The sequence below is a fragment of the Carica papaya genome, chromosome 5 (assembly GCF_054855325.1).
Source record: "Carica papaya isolate Zhongbai chromosome 5, ASM5485532v1, whole genome shotgun sequence".
In the NCBI taxonomy this organism is placed as follows: Eukaryota; Viridiplantae; Streptophyta; class Magnoliopsida; order Brassicales; family Caricaceae; genus Carica; species Carica papaya.
In genome coordinates this window covers 38,590,697-38,613,875 of record NC_142313.1, presented here as the reverse complement: position 1 = coordinate 38,613,875, position 23,179 = coordinate 38,590,697, and the positions used below count along the sequence as shown (strand labels likewise).

Sequence of the window (23,179 nt, the reverse complement as noted above, 5' to 3'; positions counted from 1 at the left end):
TCCTTCCTGTGACTTTTGATTGCTAATCCCTTTTACTGTGGATTTGTTTTTTTCTTTTTTGTCCTCTTCTTCCATCTTTTTATAATTTTATTTTATTTTCGTACATCAGTTTGTGTCTTTCATATTTGATGGAGTTAGAATTTTTGTGGAGCCACATATTCTCTAGCAAACAAGACTTGCTAAACAAAGAGTTTTCTTCTTTGTATTCTTTTTTTGCTTACCTCAAAGCTTCTGTATTGAATGGAAAGTGGTTCGACCATGCAAGCAGGAGGGCCTGATCTACCTAATGCTCATGTTCCATAAGAGCATATTTACTTGGAAACTTTCTTTCTGTGTTTGACTCAAAATCCTTTTCACAAGGTGTTTTTTACTAATTGATATTGGAAGGTAAAAGTTCCATGAGGTCAAACAAAATATTTCGGACTATTCATGTTATTTTCTTGGAGAGTAGAGTCTAATAATCTCCTTTCTTTATACCATGATGTGCATTGGAATATTTGGCTTTATCTCTTCTAAACTTCTAGGTTGCTCTGGGGCTCTCTAGATTATGATGCACCTTTTCAGGATCGGATTTGGTTATTCTAGGGTTCTGTTTTGGATTTATAGGATATTTTGGGGATTATTTTGGTTTTTTTAAAAAATATTTTTCTCAGATATCCAGTTACTATAAGATATCCTAGAAATGTTTTGGAAAATAGAAATCGCAGTTGATTTAATATTTGCAAGTGTGCGCAGTGTCTATAAAGAGGGCTGTAATTTTTAATGTTCGAGGAAAGTTTAATAGGTAGATAAGTATATGGATTTGGTAATATATCTCTTCTATCGCTTTTTCTCTTCATCCTTTGTTTAGCCGATTCTTCTCTCAGGTAAGGAATAGTTGGTCACTTTATATTGACTCTGAGTTTGTCGGTTTGGTACTTTCTAAGATTATTAAATTTGTTAACAATCTTAATTTTCATGGAAGTCTGTTAATCTTTATTTAAATTTTCTTATATTAATGCATGATATGCATCTTTTGATGTATGCTAAAATGTATATCCTTAGATTTATTATCATTATTATTTTCTTGGCAATCAGATTGTAATATTTTGTAATGTTTTGTTGATATGAAAATCTAAGCATAAATTCTTAATCATGTACATATTCTTGATCACATCCTATCAAGTTATACTCGGATAATTAGCAAACCATATACGTAATGATGTGTTGACGCTTCTGCAGGGAATTATTTTGAAAGAAAATGGTAAAGTTGGAGAGGCAGAGAGAATGCTTATACAGGTTAGTATATTTTTATCTATTTCTACTTGCACAAACATAAATAACTTATTGATGTAGGACACACGTTCTCAATTAAAAACCACTAGTAAATAAGGAAATGTTGCAGCAATGTTTTACCAAAAGTGTTGAATTCAGTAACTCTGAATTAAATTGAAGAGCTTTTATGATTTTCTGTTATAGGAAAGATACACACAAAAATGGAAACCAACTAAGACTTACAGCCTACCTTTCTATTTTAATATATTGACTTTAATTTATAGCCTAGAATAGTTAAAAAATCTGTAAACTAATTTCCCAAATCTTTAACGAATCTTCCAACAAATATGCCAGAATATAATTCTTAAATCTGCTGGAAAGTTATCTAATTTCCCAAATGCCTCAACAGATCTGCTGGAAATTAATTTCTCCAAATCTCTTAACACTCCACAAGTTGGCTAAAAGATGTCTTCCGTTGCAAACTTGCTAATCAACTTGTCAATTTCTTTGGCAATCCCTTCGTAACTATGTCTGGAATTTGATAGGTGATTAGGATGCACAGCATGCATATCGGTTCATTATCAATCTTTTCCTTAGTGAAGTGTTATCCACTTCCATGTTTGGTTATATCACATAGAATGGGTTATGTGCAACTGAGATTGTTGGTTTATTGTCATAATAGACCTTTATGGGTGATAAAGAATTAGATGTCTTGAATAAAATAGTTTCCAAATCCAAATCCAGGATAAGTTCATAGGTTTCAAATCACTATAATATAGAAGGGTGAAATTTTTATCAAAGACAAAGTTAATATACAAAGAGAACGAAATGTGGTTCTGTGCCTCTATGTATGAACAAGTAATTCAAATTTACTCAGAGGTGACACAAAGCAGAAAATTGTAATTTGAATAACCTTCTCTCTGTCTCTCTCTCTCTCTCCCATTTTCTTCCACACCATTTCACTGGATAAATGCAGCTACATGATTTCTTTCGTCAATATTGCAATGTCATGCTGCACATCCCAACTTGAGATGTTTACCTTAATCCAAACATACATGAAAGGGTGAAGCTGAATTGTTGACATTATTATTTTGCAGGCCCGATTTTTTGCACCAGAGAAAGCCAAGGCTCTTGTGGATCGTTACTCGAGAAAATGACAATTTTTTGCTAAAATGCTTGTTCATTATTAAGGTGAGAGATTTCAAACCAAAATCATACATGTCAATAATATATATTTTACGTAAAAACCATGTGTGGTAATTCATACTGAAGATAATATTTAAAATATATATTTATAAAATAAAAATTTAGGAAAAAATTTCATATAGAAAGCATAATTTTTTTGAGAAATAATTTCTGTTTACATACTTTAAATGGTTTTATGAAGGTAGGATCTACTTATTGTACTTCAGATGATTTGATGAAGATAGAATATTGTGTACTTAACATAATCAAGGTAGTTTTGTTTCTGTATTTCGAATTCTAAGTATGAAATATGTGTCAGGAAAATATTGTGGTGGATGAGGAAAAGCAATCTCAGCCTAGGGCCATCCTGGGAATTTAAAATAGCAGTCAGAGCAGATGCAGATTTCAAAGAGTACATATTTTACTATTAGTTTTATAATAAAAATAATATTCCAATTATATATGATATCAATTTATATTATGTTTCTGTACGTTATAGTTGCTAGTGATACCTAATGTGTTAGCTCGGTGACCTCGAGTTGGTTCGATCTTGACTTTTGTAAGTTTTTTTATTCTAATCTTGGACTTTGTAGGCATTTGTTAATCTGTACAAGTAGATATTATGATATTATATATAATCATCCCATCAAATTCTATTACATCATTTAATTGCATTTCATTTTATATTCCTTCTTACTGAACATAACCTTGAATTGGGAAACCGTATGAGCTCTGAATCTACTAACAGGGCAAGAATAACAAAACATTACGTTATGAATCTGTATTATTTTTGAGAGAGTAGTCCAACAAGATTTCCTTTTATTTTAGAATCTCTTCTAATTATTAGATTATATATATTTACATTCACATATATATACCCAAATAAATTTGTTCGTAGGTGCATAACTGCAGCCAAATATATAATTATACACATACGGTGAATGATCACACCTGAATTTCTTTTTTGGATTTATGGGTTAGATTCTAGATATCTATATATACATGTAAATGTGTGTGGTGTACAATATTCACACCTGAAATTTGGGTTTATGGGTTTGACCATAAATAAGAACCTACCATATTTAGGCAGGTTAATAAATACTTATACCCACCTTTTTGTTTCTTTGTTCAGAGAAAGAGCTTTCCATGTCTCGTGCAAAAAGCTTTTTCTTCTCTTCATTTTCCATCACATTACATCCATCCAAGATCATGCATAAATTCACATATCCACTAACTTTCTTTTTAATTTCCCTTTACATTTCTTCTCATCATATAGATTTATACTAATAGTAGTTTATTAGGATTTTTGCTGATATATACACTATGCATCAAGTACCACCATTGAAAAAAATTCTCAGCCTGAGGCGGTCTGAGTCTAAACGTAATCGAAAATCTTTCAGTATGTCTCCCAAGTCGATTCATAAATTCTTGGTGGAGTATAAAGAAAGTTTTAAAGAATCATTGTTGGTTGGAGAATTATCAGATGGCAGCCAACATAAACAAGCGCATGTTCCAAAAGGGTCCTTGGCTGTGTACGTGGGGCGGGAACAACATAGGTTTGTGATTCCAATGACATACTTGTCGATGCCAGAATTTAGGGTTTTGATGGAATCTGTGGCTGATGAATTTGGATATGAACACGAGGGTGGACTTCAATTCCCGTGTGAAGAGGAAGAATTTCAGGAGATATTGCATAGATGCGTTTCAAGACAAAAAATCAAGTGCAAGAGCAAAAGCAAAAGCAAGAATATATGACTACATAATTTAGAAGGTTTAATCCTCATTTTGTACCATGTAAACTAATTTTGTTTATCAAATTGATCAATATATTTTTTTTGAAACACAAAATCTACTGTGAATATGTATGTATGTATATATATATATATATATATATATATATATAATTTATCCACACACAGATTTGAATTCTTGTGTGGATAATCCGTTTTAATCCATTTGTAATTGGGATTATCTATAAGACTTGGATCATTCCAAAAATGCCTGCATATAAGACAACATACACACACACACACATGTATATGAGTGTGTTTGTTCGCTTGGCAAAAAAGATCTTAAATCTTTGAGTCTGTAATCTGAGAAACAATACATAACTTTACATATTCATCTATGTATATATTTCTATAACATATATTTTTTCAATAAAAAAAAAAATAGTAATTTGTCTTCTCCTTAATTGGGGATTATTCAAATGAGAGAGATTAATAGAGGTTTAATTTTTAACCCTCAATTTTGTTCGACACATTTTAAATTTCCCACATTTAGGTTCAATACTATGCCCTTAGTTGGATGTCATAACAATAGTGTTTTCAATTGGGTAGGAATCGATTGAGTTCAATTTAAATTTTTATGAATTTTATTTTTTACAGAATAGATATAGAATATAACTAGCATTGTATTATCTTTAATAATATTATTCAAATTGATACTTATAATATTTAAATTAAAACTGTTTAAATAAACTCCACCGTCAATATCTTTAGATATGACAAGTTCAAATGAATCATGAATTTTCAGTTCCTTTAACCACCTAGAAAAGTGAAAAATAGAGGATCTAGATTTATATTTATACTGCATACAGAACCCAGATTTTCATGTATCGAAACTCCACGTTATAAAATGAGTATTGTAATAAGCCCCTTAAAAACACAAGAATTCTTAACAAATCCATAACTTCAGTTCAAACATAAGATTCATTTAAAATTTAAATGAATTAGACTGTTCATTTATCCCCCAGTGAAATTGATTTGGTATTTTAAAAAGAGGAAGGATTGAAATATTTTAAGGTTATACAAATTCCCATTTCTCTTAAATGCTATTTAACTTCTCAAAATTCAGGTTTCTTGCATAATCTTTTGCTATCCATCCGAGGGAACCTTTCTGGAACTTGAAGCAGTCGTACTATGAATAGAGAAGGCATTCCCCAAGAGAACTTTGACTTAAGAGAATAGTATCTATATAAAGCACTATATACACAGACCATTTCCAGGAGACTGACCAACAGGTGACCAACATTGATTTCCCTGTGGAATGCCCCTGAAGAATTTACTCCATACGGTACAAAATCCTGCACCTGAAAAGGCCAAACTTTACCCGACCTTAGAGAATAGTATTTACATAGAGCACCACATCCACAGACCATTTCCAGGAGACTGACAAACAAATGATTAACATTGATTTTCCTGTGCAATGCACCAAAAAACCTTGCACCTGCACCGCAAAAAATTGATTCCATACTGTACAAAATCTTGCACCTGAAAAGGCCAAACTTATCGCAACCTTACACCTTTCTCCCCCAGGTATCCTTGTCTTTCCGGAGTTTAGGAAGTCAGCAATCCCTCATTCTCGATGTCACAGGAAGCTACAGATCATAGCCTGAAAAGTTATTGAGATGATCACAAAACTTCATTCAAAATTTGAACCAGGATATTGGCCATACTTCATCCTTCTTTCTTTAAAGAAAAGCCAAATTCATCCTTCACTCCCATTCCTGGCTAAGATTTATTTCTTCCTGTGCTGATGATGGATTGGTCTTGTGCTGCACCTGTTGGAATGCAAAAACTTAAGAAGTGAAAAAAAAACCATCAAATGTTAAAGGAAAAAAAAAAGCCAAAAAACAAAACAAAAGCAAGCAGAAACATCATATGGTCCTATGTTATATAATGACAGATTTAGAAACGTATTATTGGGGAAAAACACAAAAGATACCCCATATTAAATTATATTAAGACTCTTAAACTTTGAACTTTTTTTTTTAAGTACTTCGCCTTTTAACTATTACAAAATGATTAAATAGACTGTTTGTTAGGGCTTGTCAAGACTGTTTCTGCATTCAAGTTCAGATAAACACCACTAATATTTTTGAACTTAAATGAAGCTAATAAACCACTATACAAATGGATAAAATATACCCAAATTCCCGTAAATCTATATTTTTTCTAGCCTCACAAATCTGCAATTGCCCAAGACAACAGTACAGGATCTGTCTGACCCAAGGTTGTACACCCTGGCCAGACAACTTTAGCATTGCAACAGGCAAAGCCATGACCTAGCCCTGACCAATTGTCATGCAGCTTGGGCTTATCTGCTCCATGAAAGGAAGCCTAGTCATTCATTGTGCAATTGGCTCATTTTCATGCAACTTTTGCTTGGCCAATCATTGCATAACCAGCCAAATATTATTTTTTAATTGTATTATTACTATATTAAATTATTTTGTAAGCCATGTCATAACATTTATTAATTTTATCACAAATCGCTGTCATTCTTTGAAAAGAAACAATCTACTGTATTATTTCTTATAATATCTCTGGTAATTCTATATACTCATAAAACCTTTCTAACGTACCACTGAAAAGACAATATCTTTTCAACCAAATGCTATAATAATAACTTTCTTAAGTACAAAAACAATAAATCTTGCAAAATTTAGACCCAAATAAAGGAGCTAATTACCACGGATGTCTTTCAAAAAATATTCATGTCATGTAGGTATGTAAGAAACGATGTAACTTCTATCAGAAAAAGAGCAGAGAAGAACTTCAACAGAGCAAGAGAAAAGAACAAAATATTGATGTTTATGCATTAGCAAATACATAACTAATATAACTCAATATTAAAATATAAAATGTGAAATTACAATTGTTTGCTCCCCATTAACCCAGGAAGAAAAGGACAAGAATATTTGCAACTTAACATGGGAGCGTCGTCATGTTTTTCCTATCTGCCAATGACATTTTCTTCTTCACTAGGAATATTTCTACTAATTGATAAATATAGATAGCTGAACTTTCCCAAGTAGTCCATTTTCTTCTCCGCAAGGACATTTCTTTTTACTACTTCCCTTTCAAGAATAGAAGTCTATTTAAAATGAAATTGTAAATTGTAGGAAACAGGAATTTTGGAATAAATTATTTCACTATCAATTAAGAATGGACATCTAGCTGACTATCTATTTATATAAATCTAATTTATGAAGCAGTTTAACACAACTAAGATCAGGAAAATGCATCATCTGTGGTCAACAGAAATGAATCTCATGAAGATAACCAATCCTACAACTGATAACATATGATTCAAATCTATAAGTTTCACACATATGATACAATCAATGTAGAAAGTGACAAACTAGTGAAAATAAAAAATATAACTATGATGAATAACTCTGTTTACCTTTTCTTGCCTTAGATGGCTTGATATCGCCAGTTACCACTGAAGTTGGTGAGAGAGATCTTTTGGGAGGCACAAGTTTTGAAGATTTTTCTGACTTATTGGAAGAAATCAGAGATGAACAAAGAATAGCATCAACTGCTTCACGTTGTTTCTTCCTCTTTGAAATTAAATTTTCAGAAGTTCCTACTTGACTAAAAGCAGTACCACTTTTTACCTCTTTATCCCTGTGCCTTCCTTCACTTGAAGTATTTGAAACTTCTGAACCTCGTTGATTGCTATCACACATGAACGACCTCTCTCTTCCCTTTGCCCCACCTAGTTCCAAGTTTGTAGGGCTATCATTCCACGAAACCTTCTTTCTCTTTTTCCCATTACTATGTTCCAAATTTCCTTTCTTTCCATGACAATGGTTGCCTTTATTTTTGTCTTTAGTTTCACTATCAGCTATGTCTTCTCTGGTGCCTTCTGACTTTACATTGTTGGATGTTGTATTCTCACCACATGCATCCCTGGTTGAAAGTTTTTTCTTCCTTAAGAGCGCTGTTTCCTCTCTGGCTTTTTGTTTATTCTGAACATCTCCCCTTTTTGATGAGAAAGTCATATCACCTCCTGCAACCATCCCACTACTCGGAGCCACACTGTCAATATCTTCTGTTTCACTCAACACTGCTACTTTTGTTCTACGCTTATTATGTTTAGCAAGCTGGCTATCAGCCTTTTCAACATACTTAAAATGCTTTGAATGATATCCAAAATTCTGCAAGGCAGGGTTTTTCCCTTTAAACATGGATGAATACGGCCTTTCGACTGATATGATCAAATTTCTATCTTTGGCATCTTTCACAAGAGCAGCCCAGTTATGGTTTGTTTGCAAGGTCCGTGCATTACCCAAAATCCAAAGAGAAAGCTTTGCCCTTGTCAAAGCCACATTCATTCGTCTTACATCAGCAACAAATCCAATATTACTTGAGTTGACCCCAGGGGGAGCAGAGCATGAGCCTGCAGCTCTAACAGTGGACAAAATTAATACATCAACTTCCCGGCCTTGAAAACCATCCACAGTATTAAATTCCATATCCCCTATAACAGAGGATCCAAATGTACTAATGAACCGGGAACGCAAAACAGAAAGTTGAGACTTATATGGAGTTATAACACCAATTCTTCCACCAACAAATTCAGAAGGGTACCTGATACAGAAGCGTAACAAGCTGAGATGGAATGTGTTTAGCATCAGAAAGTGTTTTGTAATGATTTTGTAATTTGTGTAGTGTTTACTTTATATGGCCCAATTAAGACATATATAGGCTATTTAGAAACATTACCTAGATTTATAAGTTATCTTTTACTCGTATCTTTTTTGTTCATTTTCTTTAGGATGAGATGGCCTCTTACAAGTGATAGCTAGAATAACATTACAATTTATTTTATATTCATCCTTCAGGTGCTAGGTTCGATGGCTTCAAGGAGGTGGCTACCATAAGTTTCCAACTTGTGCCGTCTCATGAGTCTACAAGTTGCTAAGGTTGATATGGGCTCTTTTGGCTTTTTCTGTTGCCTATATAAGAAGATTGGATATAATGAAGATAACAATTGTTATTGGAATAAAATTGAAGCATTTCCTCCCTAAATTAAGGTTTCTCTTCCTTTCATCAACTCATTTCTTTTCTTTTCTTCCTCTTTTCCCTCTCCCTTCTTCCCTTTCTCTTTTCCCTCTTCTGATCTTAATCTCTTCTCCTTCTACTTCAAAACTTTTCTAAAACAGCACTGCTGTTATTTGTTTACTAGTGATTGTGAAATTGTCCAAGTGTCTTCTACATCAGTACCTATACTCACATCATAATGAATCAATCGTGTATAGGAACAAGAACGCATGACAAAATTATAAATAATGATTAAGAGAATGAAGTAAAATAAGTCACCTCTTCTTGAAAAAGCTGAGCAATTGAATTGCAGCTTCCGCTTCATGCTCGTTACAGAGAGACGATGCACCAGAATGTTTGCCACGTAGCTCCTGTCCATCTACAACATCATAGAAGATATAGGGCCCTAGACAGCTAGTCTCATGGAATGGTGCTGACTTGCTTGACATTCCCTCTCCATTCAGCAACTTGCTGTCATAGAAATGCAAAGAAGGGAACCGGCATATCTCCGGATGCATCCTATACTGCCAATAGAACAATTTTTAACGAAACAAAGAACCATTGAATATCTTCCTAACCCTTGAATACATTATTTCAGTAATTGAAGTTGCAAAAATGGAACTAGCCAAAAATGATATTCACTGCCTATACTTAATTCAGTTAAAGTAATTAAGAGATGCACATGCTTGTGTAAGTTCTATAACCAACATTCTCACCTAATTTATAAAACCAGACAATTCAAATATCTAAACAATTCATTAGTAGTAAATCATCCTGAACAGAGTAAATGTATCTCGTGAGCATTAAAAATTCAAGTAAATAGATGAAGACATGTAATTCAACATATGACCACCCAAATCTGCACCATGTCCTGAAAATAACAAGTCAAGAGACAAGTGTTACAAGGAACTTATCTTTCTTTAGAAATAGGAAGCTGATGACGTGATCTCTTTAATTAAGCTTATTTGAATATGTTGGATTTCCTCATAATCCAGACATTAAAATTTGACCTTTTGAATCTTCAGGCATTAATACTTGCAAATCATATTTTGCTATTTTGACTCATAATCATGCTTCTCATAATGGTATCATCGATGAGTGCTTTTGAATTCTCGTAACAATATCTTTAATAACTGCTTTTGGAAGGTTCCTTCTCCTTCTAAGTTAAGTTTTTGTTTAGACTGCAGATTTGTGCAGGCTATCATGATCGCATATTGAGTCGCACATGTGATGTCCTTCAAAGTCACAGAGACTACTAATCATCTTTTTCTGCATTGTAATTTGCCTGGAGAGATTTGTATGGTTCTGATACTTTGAGTTTTTTCTTGAGTGTTTCCTGGCACAATTGATGTTTTCTTTCTTCTGTCCTTTCGCATTTGAATACAATAACAGAGACTGAAGCTCTTTAGTGTGGTGTTTCCTTTACTGGGTAGTAGGTGATTTTTGGCTTAAGAGACATTAGAATTTTCAAGGATCATTCTTCACTATTTATGATTCTCTAGAATAAGTTATCTTTTGTGGCCTTCCTTTAGGTCAAGGCACAGCAAACTTTAAAGATCTATCTCCTACCTTAGATAGAGATTGGTTAGCTATTCTTTCCCAAGAATAGCTGGCCTTTCTCCTTTTCTGTACTTCTCTTTCTTCTTCTTAGTGAAGATATCTAATCCTCCATCTTTTTTATCATTCTTCCTCGTTGATAATGTGTCCTTATCTATAAAGAAAATAAAGAAAAAGAAATCAGAGATATTGCATTTACTATCTAGACATGGATGTAGTAAGTTCATCTAAGTTGGGGATTTATTTTGAAGTTTTAGCATTCATTAATTTAGCATGAGCCTCATTAGCTGATTAAAAGTAAAGTTTTCCTTAATGAGCCAACTGATGAACAAGAAAAATACAGGGATGAGTAAAAGAAAAAGAAAATGAAATTAATGCTTTATGTAACCTCGGAGAGAATAAAAGTGGATGGATTAAAGGGCTGAAAGTCGCAAAGGAGGCCAGAGAAAAAGATATATTTGATGATGACTCCACTGCTACAGATTTTTCATTTGAAGAATTAGATGAGGAGAAAGAGGAGGATACAATTGAGGAGTTATGCCTAGAGACAACAATGAGCAGCATCAAGGAAGTGGTGGGTTGGTGATTTACGGTGACCCAAATAAATGCACTACACCTGAGGACGACAGGCAGCACTTTCCAAACACTGATGGCGCAATCCCTTGGGTCTCCCAGTAAGCATTCTATCCTCAAACCTTTCCCAACTTACATGTTCTCATTTGATTTCCAGGAAAAGGTATACTGTCCAATCGCCAAAGTAAACGTGAATATGGTTTTCAACCAGCAATCGGGAGAGTGAAGTACTATTAGGAAGTTACATTGCTATAAAGCCGATGTTGATAACAAATGATCTAGAAACCCCAAGCAACCTCATAAGTATTTTGGACTTCAGACCAGTGGCTAAGTTGAAAAGAGAGGTACTGGCGGTAATATCCTCAAGGACATATAAGCAGAGGACAAAAATGCAGTGTCAGAAATAAAAAAAGGTAGTCCAAAGAAGAAGTGCAGCGCGAAGAGAGGAACAGGTGTGTCGATAGGTATATTAGAGTGGTAAGCTGGATATCAATGGTTTAAGCAATTCCCTAAAGAGAAAGAAGATCAAAGAGGTTATTGTTAGGGTGAGTCTAGACATAGTGATGTTACAGGAAACAAAAATAGAAGAGATTAACACTATCCTAACACAGAGGGTGTGGAAGAGTCGGTCTAAACAGTTGTCAGTTTTACTATCATGGGGCATCAGGGAGCATAGTAATCATTTGGGACACTAGAGTAGCCACAGGGGCAGATAGAATAGAGGGCACTTCTCACTTTCAGTACTCCTCAATGTCAATAGGAAGCATTTTTGGTGGTTTACCATTGTGTATGGGTCTACGAACTACAGGCTTTGAGCTTATGGACGAGTTGCCATATCTTTCAAATCTATACAAGTTGTTTTGGCGTTTAAGAGGGAGATTTCAATGCATGTAGATTTTCACATGAGAGATTGGAAGGAAATGCGATGATCACATCAACGAAAAAATTTAATAATTTCGTAGAGGAATATGAATTGAGAGATCTCTTCTTACCTAATAGCAGATTCACTTGGTTGGTTGATAGACGAGGGATTGTTTCATCATAGCTTAAAATGTTTCTAGTCTCTAAGATCTATTACGATAGCTTCCCTGATTTTGTATAGGAATTTCTCCCAGGGCCCCTGCATCGGATCATGTCTCTATTGTCCTTGAATTCCAGCATACTAAAAAGGGACCTTCTCCTTTCTGGTTTAAGAACATGTGGCTCCAACACCCAGATTTTAATCAAAGAGTGAGAGAATGGTAACAGTAAGACAATGAAGTTGGATAGCAGGGACAAAAATTTATTAGCCAACTGTAGTACTTGAAGGAGAAATTAGAATCATTGAATAAGAGAAATTTTAGAATGTCCACTTAAGAAAAACAAAAATTTTTGAGCTGATGAAGAATCTAGATAAACTAGCGGTGGAGAACAACCTTTTGGAGAGCCAAAAGGAGACTTTAATAGGCTTAAGAAAGGAGTTAAAAGAGGTGCTGTTGAAAGAATTGCGAAGTTGGAGACAGAAAGCTAAGATTAAATGGGCAAAGGAGGGGGATGCAAAGACTAGACTATACCATAGGATGGTAAATGGACATAAGAGGAAAAGCATGAATAAAAATTGGAATTTGATAAAATGGGAGGATATAGAGGAGAATTGATGCAATAAAAAGTCAGAAAACTCAGTACTTCGAAAATTATACATGGACAAGGTGAACAATAGGCATTTCCTTGAAGGTCTTGAATGGGCATCAATTAGTGTTCATAAGGCAAATTGATTTGAAAGAAATTTGAGGAAGAGGAAATAAGGAGGGCGGATGTGATCTATGAAGTCAAAAAGCCCCAGCCAAAACGGATTTTCTATAGAGCTTCTCAAGAAATTTTGCAACATTATAAAAACATTTAATTAGAGTTTTTGAGGAATACTATTTGAATGGCATCATATGTTAGAGCATGAATGCTGCTTTCATTACTTTGTCCAAAAAGGATAAGTCTATGAAGGTTCTGATTCTCGCCCAATCAGTTTCGTGAAAAGTGTCTATAAAATCATCACTAAGGTCCTGTCTTTAAGAATCTTTGAAATTTGGATGATACAATTTCACTAAATCATAGTAGCTTCATAAGGGGTAGACAAATCCTTGACATAACTCTAGCTGCGAACGAGGTAGCTGATCATATTCGTAGATCTGAGGAAAAAGACTTAATTCTCAAATTGGACATCGAGAAGACCTATGATAGGGTTCACTGGAGCAAGGGTGACGAGTGCAGGATTTTTCATCCCAGGTGGAGAAGGTGGATCCAGGGTTGCTTATCATTAATTTCTTTCTCAGCAATTATTGACGGAAAACCCAAAGAGTGGTTCCAGGCTTCAAGAGGATTGAGGTAGGCGAATCCTCAATCCTCTTTCCTCTTTTACCGTAGTGGTAGACGTGTTGAGTAGGATCCTATCTGGAGCAAATGAGTGAAATAAAGTGAAGGGATTAGTGATGGTGAAGGATAGGATAGAAGTTTCACAACTATAGTTTGCTGAAAATACAATATTGTCTTTGCAACATGATGATAGATCAAATAGAAATGCATTCACTCTTATCCAAGTTTTTAAATATATCTCAGAACTAAAAAATCAATTTGCGAAGAAGTAGTCTTACAGGAATTATTATGGAGTATCAAATCGTAGTAAGCCTAGCAAAGTCAATAAGCAGTGCTAAGATTGATTGGCCTGTGACATATCTAGGAGTTCCTTAGGGGGTAAGCCAAGGAGCAATCCATTTTTAGGAGGGGCTGGAAAATAAAGTGGCCAAGACGCCAGAGAATTAGATCGGGGGGTTTTTTCTCTGGAAGGTAGAGTGACCTTGATCCAGGCATGTCTGTCTAGTATACAACTTCATTTTCTATCCTTGTTCCCAATACCTACAGGGATAAAAGATAGAACTGAGAGATGAATGAGAAACTTTTTGTGGACATGAGGGAATAACGGAGAGAGAACGGGACCATCTAGTGAAACTGGGAGATGTTTTTTAAGTCCAAAATGTTGTGGGGCTCGGGACTTGGGAATCTTAGATCAAAGAACTTACCCTTATTGGCAACATAGCTTTGGCCTTCCAACAGAAACCAAACTATTTTTTATACAAAGTGATAAACAGTAACAAAAATAGACTGAGTAGGTAGAGAGCCAGATTAGGGGAAGAGAGCCAGATCAGAGGAAGAGAGGAAGCAGCCAGTCTGTACGCGGCTGGATCGAAGTCAACAGAAAGACAGACCTGTCTGCTTCGCACAGAAGAAGGCACAGAACCATCTGAGCTTGGTGCACAGTGCACAGCAAAAGAAACCAGATCTGACCGGTTTTGGCTTCGTGCAGCGCAACTAGATCTGCGCGCGGAGGAAGAAACCAGATCTGACTGGTTTGAGCTTCGTGAGGCACAACATATAGGGTGAAGAAAAGCTTTGCACGTGACGGAGCCAACCATATCTCTCCGGAGAAGGAGCCGAGCCAATATGTGCAGTCCGTGTGGAGCCGAGCTGAGTGAGCTGACCGGAACAGAGAGAGTCGAGCTTGAACCGTTTTTTAATGGAGTTCGAGTCATTTTTTAACCGAGTTTGTGCCGTTTTTTAACCGAACCCGAGCTTTTTTTAGCCGAACTCAAGCCATTTTAAGCCGAATTTGAGCCATTTTTTAGCTGAATCCAAACCGTCTTTTGAGCCGAGCTGCTGTCAAACAGATCTAGTTTCAATTTGCAGGATTTTTTTGCCTATTGCTAATTAGAAGGTTTGTTCTTCATTATTAAGTATTATTTTTCCTTATTTCTAGTACTCTAAAATGATTGAAGTAAAAAAGGTGATGGTTTTTAATTCGGATAACCCCGCATTACAAATCGGTTTTGTAAAACTTGATGAAACTAATTATCTTTCTTAGTCAAGATTTTATATATTGTTTATCAAAATTTGAATATTGCAGGAGTACATTACAAGTGATATGAACAAACCAAATGTAATTATCCTTAGTAATGTCTTGACTCATCAATTCCATGCAACCTCACATTGTACAAATATATATGTTGCTCGATATTGCAACAAAAATATAAAATATAGTATCTCTCACATACTCATAAAGGGATAATGATGTCCAAATTTATGAACTTCTAAATAAGATTCATAGTACAAACCAAGAAGGGATGACTATTTCTCAATATTTTTCAAAATCAAGTAAATTATGATAGGAGCTACATTTCTATCAAGACTTCATGCCAATTATCCTGGAGATGCAGTCAAATTTCAGAAATTGACAGAAAAAGAGCAGATTTATGATTTCTTGATTGGCCTGAATATCGAATATAATCGGATACGAGTCCAGGTACTTGGTAATGATCATTTTCTCTCATTACAACCGACTTATTCTTATGTCCAGTAAGAAAAAACTAGGAGGAATGTCATGCTCTACATAGCTCTAGTTGAGACAGCTATATAGTTGTTCAACCTGACCAATCCAAAAATCTACAAAAGTGACAGAAAAAGAGCGGATTTATGATTTCTTGATTGGCCTGAATACCGAATATAATCGGATACGAGTCCAGGTACTTGGTAATGATCATTTTCTCTCATTACAACAGACTTATTCTTATGTCCAGTAAGAAGAAACTAGGAGGAATGTCATGCTCCACATAGTTCTAGTTGAGAAAGCTATATAGTTGTTCAACCTGACCAATCCAAAAATCTACGAAAGTGTGACTATTGTGGCAAGCCAAAACACTTGAGGAAAATTTGCTAGAAGTTGCATGAAAAACCAATTAAAAGTCTTGATAGAATAAAAAATTGACCTATGAGAGCTCGAGAAAATTTGGTTGAGATAAGTGAAACACCTGACACATCAACAGTTGGAGTCTTTTCAATCAAAGAAATTCAAAACTTGAAACATATTTTATCTCAATTTAACTCTTCATCAGCTTTAAGTGTATCAAATCTTGTAAAATTAGGATTTTCAAATGAGAAAGAGGATTAACACTAGTAAACTGCAAGATAGCTCTTCAGAACTTAATCTGCAAGTTGGACATGTGTGATATCCCTACAACAACTTGAAGAGGGGTGTTGACTACCATATTTTATTATTTAATTATTTTAATTTATTATTTGTTATTATATAATTAGAACTTTATAAGAATAATAAACTCATATAATTAGAATTCTATTAAAATAAAAATTTCTCTAATTGTAGGTTAGAAGTTCTATAAATTAAGTGTAACAACATAAAAAGTGAGAAATTAAATTATTAATTTTTCTCCAAAAATCAACATTTTCTCATAAAGAGATCCATTAATAGGGATTGTAACAATTTAGTATAAGTGTCAGAAGTTATAAATGAATTGCAATTTATGTTCAAATCTTTTTTGAAGACTTATCAGGAAAATCTTGAACAGGATCGTCTCAAATTTGAAATTGTGTGATCCAAGATTGGATGATGGTCTTGTAATATGTCTCTTACACAATTAACCTTTGAATATAAATTATAATGACAATAGAGATATCCTAATCATGCAAGGTATTGATACAAGTCTTAATGAACTAATCAGTAACATGAATGATAGAGAATGTGTAGGGTAGAAACTAAGACCAGAAGAAAAAGAAAAAGAAGGATTTAGCCAGCGGAAGAAAAAGAAAATCTTTAGAGAACCTCGAAAGTAATGAAAATAGCACAGTAAGTGACTCAAGAAAAAGATGACATAAAATTCAATGTACTTTTACCTGCTGGGTAAGCATAACAACAGGATAACCACCCCTTTGCAGGCGTTCAAACATGCTACATTCATATAAAAATTTGCTTGCATGATTAGAGAGGACCGTGGCAGGAAGCTGCTTGGGATCTCCAACCTTGCAATATAGTTTCGACTTCAACATTCGTTCTCATGTTTACATAATATGCTCTAACAGAAAATAATCCTCACCATTATGCATTTTGTCCCTTTTGATTTTAACAGCTGAAGAGGGATTAAAGTCGCAGGTTCAAGGGCCTACCATTACACGGACAAAAAGAACTGTAAAAATGAACTAGTGAAAATAAGATAAGAAAACCTTGAAAATTAATCAGCAGGAGAGCAAACATTACTTGAGCTGCTTCATCAATTATAACAGCATCAAAAAGCGTATATTCAGATGGACAGCCAAATTTATAATTTGTTATGGAATCAGAACAAACTCCATAAAGGTCTCCACCACAGCCACTTAATGTAGTTACTACTATTTGTGCCTCCTTTAAAATGGATTTCCGCAATTTATGTTTTAATGCTCTTATTTCTTCATTAGCTTTTCTCTCCTGCACCTGAACAACACTAAGATCTTTATAAATTTGTTTCTTCTGTTCGTATAATTTTCTCAATTTCAATTCAAACTCTGCATCAGACATTTCCTTTACATCATCTTCTTTATGAGTTTCATCTTGCGAAGAATTTTTATCTGAACTTCCGTCCTTTATGTTAGCACGCTTTGCTTCATATAACCTAATACGGTCAACCAGCTTTTCTAAATTAGAACGCAGTGACATAGACGACTCCAGTCCAACATTATTGTTAGCATCACTTATACGCATCTTCTCCTCTGCCAAACGCTGATCAACAAGTGTATCAATGAAGAAAGGCAGTGAAGTCGGATGCACTGTCTTCACATTTCCAACCCTCACAAGATATGGTTTGTACATCTTCCCATCTCTACCATAAAGACCTGCACTAGATATCCTTGACACCAACTCATCAACTGCAGCATTTGATTGAGCACAAATGAGGACTCTTCCTCTAGCAAACTTTTCTGTTGACTTTTTTGTTCTTTCTACATCATCATGCAATTGTCTAGCCAAAGCTGCATCCTGCCATGCTCTTGCAAGTGCTGCAGACTGACTTATCCTTGGCCTGGAATCAGCATAAGTACTATCAGTTTCCTTCAAATAATCACCTGAAGACTTTTCTGTATCAGATGCTTTCTGTGGAGAAGAAGCAAGTAGACCACTGACAATTGCCACTATAGTTCGAGTCTTCCCAGTCCCTGCTTAGCACCCGAATATAACAAAAATTTCAGTCCATGAGAAACTGAATCATGGCCAAATGACAAACATGGAAGGGAATTATTTATAAAAAAAAATAATAATAAAAAAAACCAAGACACACCTGGAGGACCCTGAATAAGAGACAATTCAAAATCCCTTTTTGAACTAGAAAATCCAATAGCAGCACTGATAGCTTGAAGTTGACTTTTATTGAAGGACAGCATCAGCATTTGCCGCAAAGGCAAAGGTAGCCTATTCAGATCTGGTTCCTTTGATTCACAACGATGAATAGAACCATTTGCAGGTTTTAGAATAATTGGAAGAATGGGGATATCCTTGATGGATGATAAAGCCTGAAATTCTCGAATTTGGGGAGTAATGCTCAAAACACGACTTCCATGCCACTTACTACGTTCAAGAAGATTCCTCCTAGCCTGGTTTAGACGTAAAGAACCATTCTGAAGATAAAACCTGACAAGTAAAATACTTGCCCTTCTCTTATCATCCCTCTCCCGCCTCTCCACCTGAAAAGTAGGTAGGTTTCTTTGAAATAAGTTAGAGAATCTAAAATAATTTAAAAATAATCCCAAATATAAGTATATCAATATGAAGCAGATATTTTGTTCCTGGAATGAGGGCCTTCCTATTTTCAGCAAGAAAACCCATTTGAATTCAAGTGAGAAATTTGATTTTGAGATCCGTGTTTGTATGATTCTAACTATACCCAAAGATATGAGATATAAAACCTTTATGAACCATAGGATCTGCAGAAAAATGCACGTACAAAATAACACTTAAAGGTTACACTTAAGGTATCAAAGTTTGCGGATTCAATTTATGTCATAGAAGGGATAAATAATAAACTTCTTTGTCATTACTAAATAGAAGGTAACTTGAAATCTGAGCAAATTTGCAATATGTAATTACCAATCAAAGCATGCAACACTAATTACATGCACAAATAAACATCACAAACATCAAGCAGAATGTCCAGAAATTGACCATTGTAGTTAAGGACAGACATTAAAAAATAATTTGACCTTTGGCCACTAAACTAAATATATGAAACATGTAGAACAATAGAGTGTTTATGTTATGCTTCTCATTGAATATTAGGGTGTTATATATACAATTCCGTATGTATTACTGACAGATTAGGGTCTTATACAACTACTTATAAGAGAAGGATATATTACTAATATACCCTTACCTCACTTAATAGACACATCTACTTACTATACAAGTCTACTTAATATACACCTCTTAATACTCCTCAAGTTGATGAATAGATTTTATCTATTACAAACTTAGCAATAATTGTCTGAAATCATGATTTGCTCAATCCTTTAGTCAACAACATCCTCAAGTTGCAAATTGGTGGACATATATGGTGTACATATCAATCCACTATCCAGCTTTTCCTTGATGAAGCTGAAATCATGATTTGCTCAATCCTTTAGTCAACAACATCCTCAAGTTGCAAATTGGTGGACATATATGGTGTACATATCAATCCACTATCCAGCTTTTCCTTGATGAAGTGTCTGTCAAGTTCAATGTGCTTAGCTCTTTTATGTTGCACTAGATTGTAAGTAATACTAATTGCTGACTTATTGTCACAGTAGAATCTCATAGGCCCATCCATTCAATTTTCAAGTCTTCTAAGATCATCTTTAACTATAAAAACTCATATGCTTCTTGAGCGATTGCTCTGAATTCCGATTCTGGACTATATCGAGCTATTACATTCTGCTACTTAATTTCCTAGGTGATAAATTCCATTCAAAGAAGATATAATATGTAGTAGTGGACCTCATATGTACTAACGCTCTTGCATAATCTGCATTGGTGTATGCTTCAAGAAGGACACAGAAAATTTTTTGGTGGAGGGATGGTAAGATTTCTATCATTTTTGTGTGGGTGAGTGTCCTACAAATACATACTTGATGATTCTAGGGTCAAGTTTCTCTCTTTGAGACTCATGTATGCCAATATAGGCAACACACCTAAAAATTCAAGGAATAAAGTTGTTGGTGACTCGTACCTTAGAAAAGAAGGTAGCTAGAACCTCCATACGGCTATAAAATTCTAGTACCCAGGACAGCAGCCAGTTTATGAGGTAGGTGGTAGTTAATAAAGCTTCTCTTGGTAGTGTTTGGATACATAATTTTATCACAAAAAGGCACGAGTAGAGGTGAGCAAGTGGCTATTTTTCTATTTGCAAATCCATTTTGTTATGGAACGTATAAACAGGAAGATTCATGTACAATTCCTTCCATTTGAAAGGATAATGTTTGGTTAAACTGGTCTTGAGCACCATCGGTATGAAAACAATTAATTTTTGCCCCAAATTGTGTTTTGATCATATTGTAGAATTAGAAATAATATAACTAACCTCAGTTTTAGATTCCAATGGAAAAAGTTAGATTATTCGAGTATAGTCATCAACAAAAGAACAATCATTGCGTCCTAAAAATACTAGGAATATTTGAGGGACCTTAAATACCATTGTGAATTAATGTAAAAGGAAAATTACTTCTTTTATTAGTAGGAAAAAACTTACACGTCTATATTTTGCTAGTTCACAAACATCACAATGTAAATTTACATTATTGTAATTGGAAAATGAAGACATAAACTTTAGCATAGAAAAAGAAAGGTGTCCTACTCTTTTTTGGTAAAGTCATAACTTATCTAGTGAATTGGTAGAGAATATGGTACTTGGTATTTTAGGTATATCGAGGAAGTATAACCCACCCAAACTTCATCATGACTAATCATCCTCCCCGAGTATTGGTCCTAAAATTCACAAAGGGAATAAGAAAAAATCACTTTGCAATTGAGGTCCTAGGACAGCTTGGTTACTAATTTGAGATTTGTGCAAATTTAGGGACATTAAATATATTAGTAAAGATAAAGTAAGGATAATGTCAACTCTTGCTACTATGGTTAGTTAAGCATCAACAATGACAATTCTTCTACTTATGATACATGGAGCATAGGTATTAAAAAATTTAGAAGTTGATCATGAGCCTGTAGCTCCTAAGTCCACAATCTGGACAATGGAAAAGATTTATCTAAGGCCTTTAAACCTTGAGAAATAGAAAATATATCTAAACATGCTAAGGACCTATACCTTTATGCTTTTCAGGGGATTTAAGTTGTATCCTCAGGCGTTCAATTTCTCACTTAAAGTCACTAAAGTTTGTAGTCTTCTCTTCTCCCTGTGAATAAGTTATACGTGTTTGTCCCTGATTCTTCTTGTATCCTCAATCCTAGCCTTTTTATGAAGTTTCCTAAACTTCTCTTTGGTGTGCCGAGGCTTCCTGCAGAAGGTATCCCTGTTTTCTGCACCAATAGCTGAATTTCTTTATAACTTGGGTCCTTCCCTTGTTGACATGGTTTGGAGTCTTTGATCACCATTGTAGAGCTCTCCATAGTGTGGGATTTTAGCATAACTTCTCTTATGCTTTCTTCTTCACTAACAAGAGATATTATCTCATTCAGGGATGGCGTCACCCCTTTTCCCAGGATCTGGATTCTCACCTTATCATATTCTTCATTTAGTTCTATCATAAATTGATACGTCCTATCTTTTTCAACCATTCTTTCCAAAGTTGTTATGTCTTTGTTGCAATCTACAGTGAGACAACAATATTGATCAAGACCCTACCACCAGTTTATCAGAAGGTTGGCATGTTATGTAATTGACTTTTTTCCTTGCTTGATCGTCCAAGATTTGACTGTCATATCATGAATATGGGTTGCGTCATTCACCTTGGAATAGGTTTCTCTAACTGAATCCCAAATCCCTTCACAGTAGGTAGGAACATAACTGTATTGCTTACTTCTAGTGTCAGAATTCCTGAACCAAGCCATTATTATTGAATTTTCTTCATCTCATGCATCAAAATTTGGGTCTCCCAGTTTCAGTCCAGTGCCCAGAAAATGACTGATTTTTCCTTTTCCTTATCCTCATCAGTTATGACCAATTCAAATAGTTTTTTTCCGTTAAAGTGATAGGCAGCCGAGATTGGCTGAAAAATGCTATTGGTTTGTGTTGAATTTCCCACATGGGAATTTATGCCAGTATTTTGGAACATAACTTCCAACATAATTCAAGATTATGGGATAATGAAAACCAATTTAATAGGGCAAAGTTAGGGATTTACCAGGCTAGACAGAACTGGTGCCGCTGGCGACTGTGCGGCTGGTGGCTATGTGCAAGAGGTGGCTGCACGGAGAAAAACAACAAACAGGGCTGAAACAAGGGCTGTGCAGAACAGGAGATATGCGGAAAACAAGTGGATCAGGGGCTATGCCGAAACATTGTTGCAATAGAGCAGATTGTTGGAAAACAGAGCAAAACAGGTCGAGAACATGGCAGAGCTGTAGCTGAAAACAGAGCATGCAGACCTCACGAAAATGGACTGCCAGAAAATATGCGGCGGTCTGGGAGGAGTTCCAGATATGAGGGCTCGTTGTAGGTTTTGGGCTTATTCTGACAATGAAGGCTGGTTTAAGGTTTGAAAACAAAAGAGAACTTATTTTTTCTCCGATAATTCCGAAACCATGTAGAAGAACAGAATGTTATGTTATGTTTCTCACCGAATATTAGAGTCTTATAAATACAGTTCCGTATTAGTAAAGTCAAATACAACTACTAACAAGAAAGGGAGTATATTACTAATACTCTTTACCAAACTTAATACACACATCTTCTTAATATACAAGTCTACTTAATGTACAACCGTACTTAATATACAACTCTTAA

General features: G+C 34.8%; 3 protein-coding genes across 9 annotated transcripts in view; 2 read left to right on the top strand and 1 right to left on the bottom strand.

Moving 5' to 3' along the window:
* Window positions 1-3,098, top strand: part of LOC110807329 (Tetratricopeptide repeat (TPR)-like superfamily protein) — a 48,633-nt gene extending 45,535 nt beyond the window's left edge. For both annotated transcript variants that reach the window (XM_088220785.1, XM_088220786.1), the window contains 3 exons: window positions 1,222-1,278; window positions 2,352-2,445; window positions 2,759-3,098. In XM_088220785.1, the coding sequence (XP_088076911.1) occupies window positions 1,222-1,278; window positions 2,352-2,411 (117 nt within the window). In that variant the 3' untranslated portion in view covers window positions 2,412-2,445; window positions 2,759-3,098. The remainder of the gene's footprint in view (window positions 1-1,221; window positions 1,279-2,351; window positions 2,446-2,758) is intronic.
* A 143-nt stretch (window positions 3,099-3,241) lies between these two features.
* Window positions 3,242-4,417, top strand: LOC148266076 (SAUR-like auxin-responsive protein family). Its single transcript, XM_088220788.1, has one exon. It carries the CDS (start codon window positions 3,763-3,765, stop codon window positions 4,192-4,194), a length of 432 nt encoding a protein of 143 aa, XP_088076914.1. The 5' UTR covers window positions 3,242-3,762; the 3' UTR covers window positions 4,195-4,417.
* Window positions 4,418-5,396: 979 nt separating this feature from the next.
* Window positions 5,397-23,179, bottom strand: part of LOC110807337 (P-loop containing nucleoside triphosphate hydrolases superfamily protein) — a 30,601-nt gene continuing 12,818 nt past the window's right edge. For 3 of the 6 annotated variants that reach the window (XM_088220779.1, XM_088220781.1, XM_088220784.1), the window contains 7 exons: window positions 18,527-18,929; window positions 17,476-18,404; window positions 17,315-17,380; window positions 17,115-17,240; window positions 9,552-9,796; window positions 7,630-8,819; window positions 5,397-6,018 (listed from right to left, as the gene is read on the bottom strand). In XM_088220779.1, coding sequence (XP_088076905.1) covers window positions 5,936-6,018; window positions 7,630-8,819; window positions 9,552-9,796; window positions 17,115-17,240; window positions 17,315-17,380; window positions 17,476-18,404; window positions 18,527-18,929 — 3,042 coding nt within the window. In that variant the 3' untranslated portion in view covers window positions 5,397-5,935. Of the gene's footprint in view, window positions 6,019-7,629; window positions 8,820-9,551; window positions 9,797-10,009; window positions 10,984-17,114; window positions 17,241-17,314; window positions 17,381-17,475; window positions 18,405-18,526; window positions 18,930-23,179 lie in introns of those variants that run through there. The other 3 variants (XM_088220780.1, XM_088220783.1, XM_088220782.1) reach the window with 3 other exon arrangements.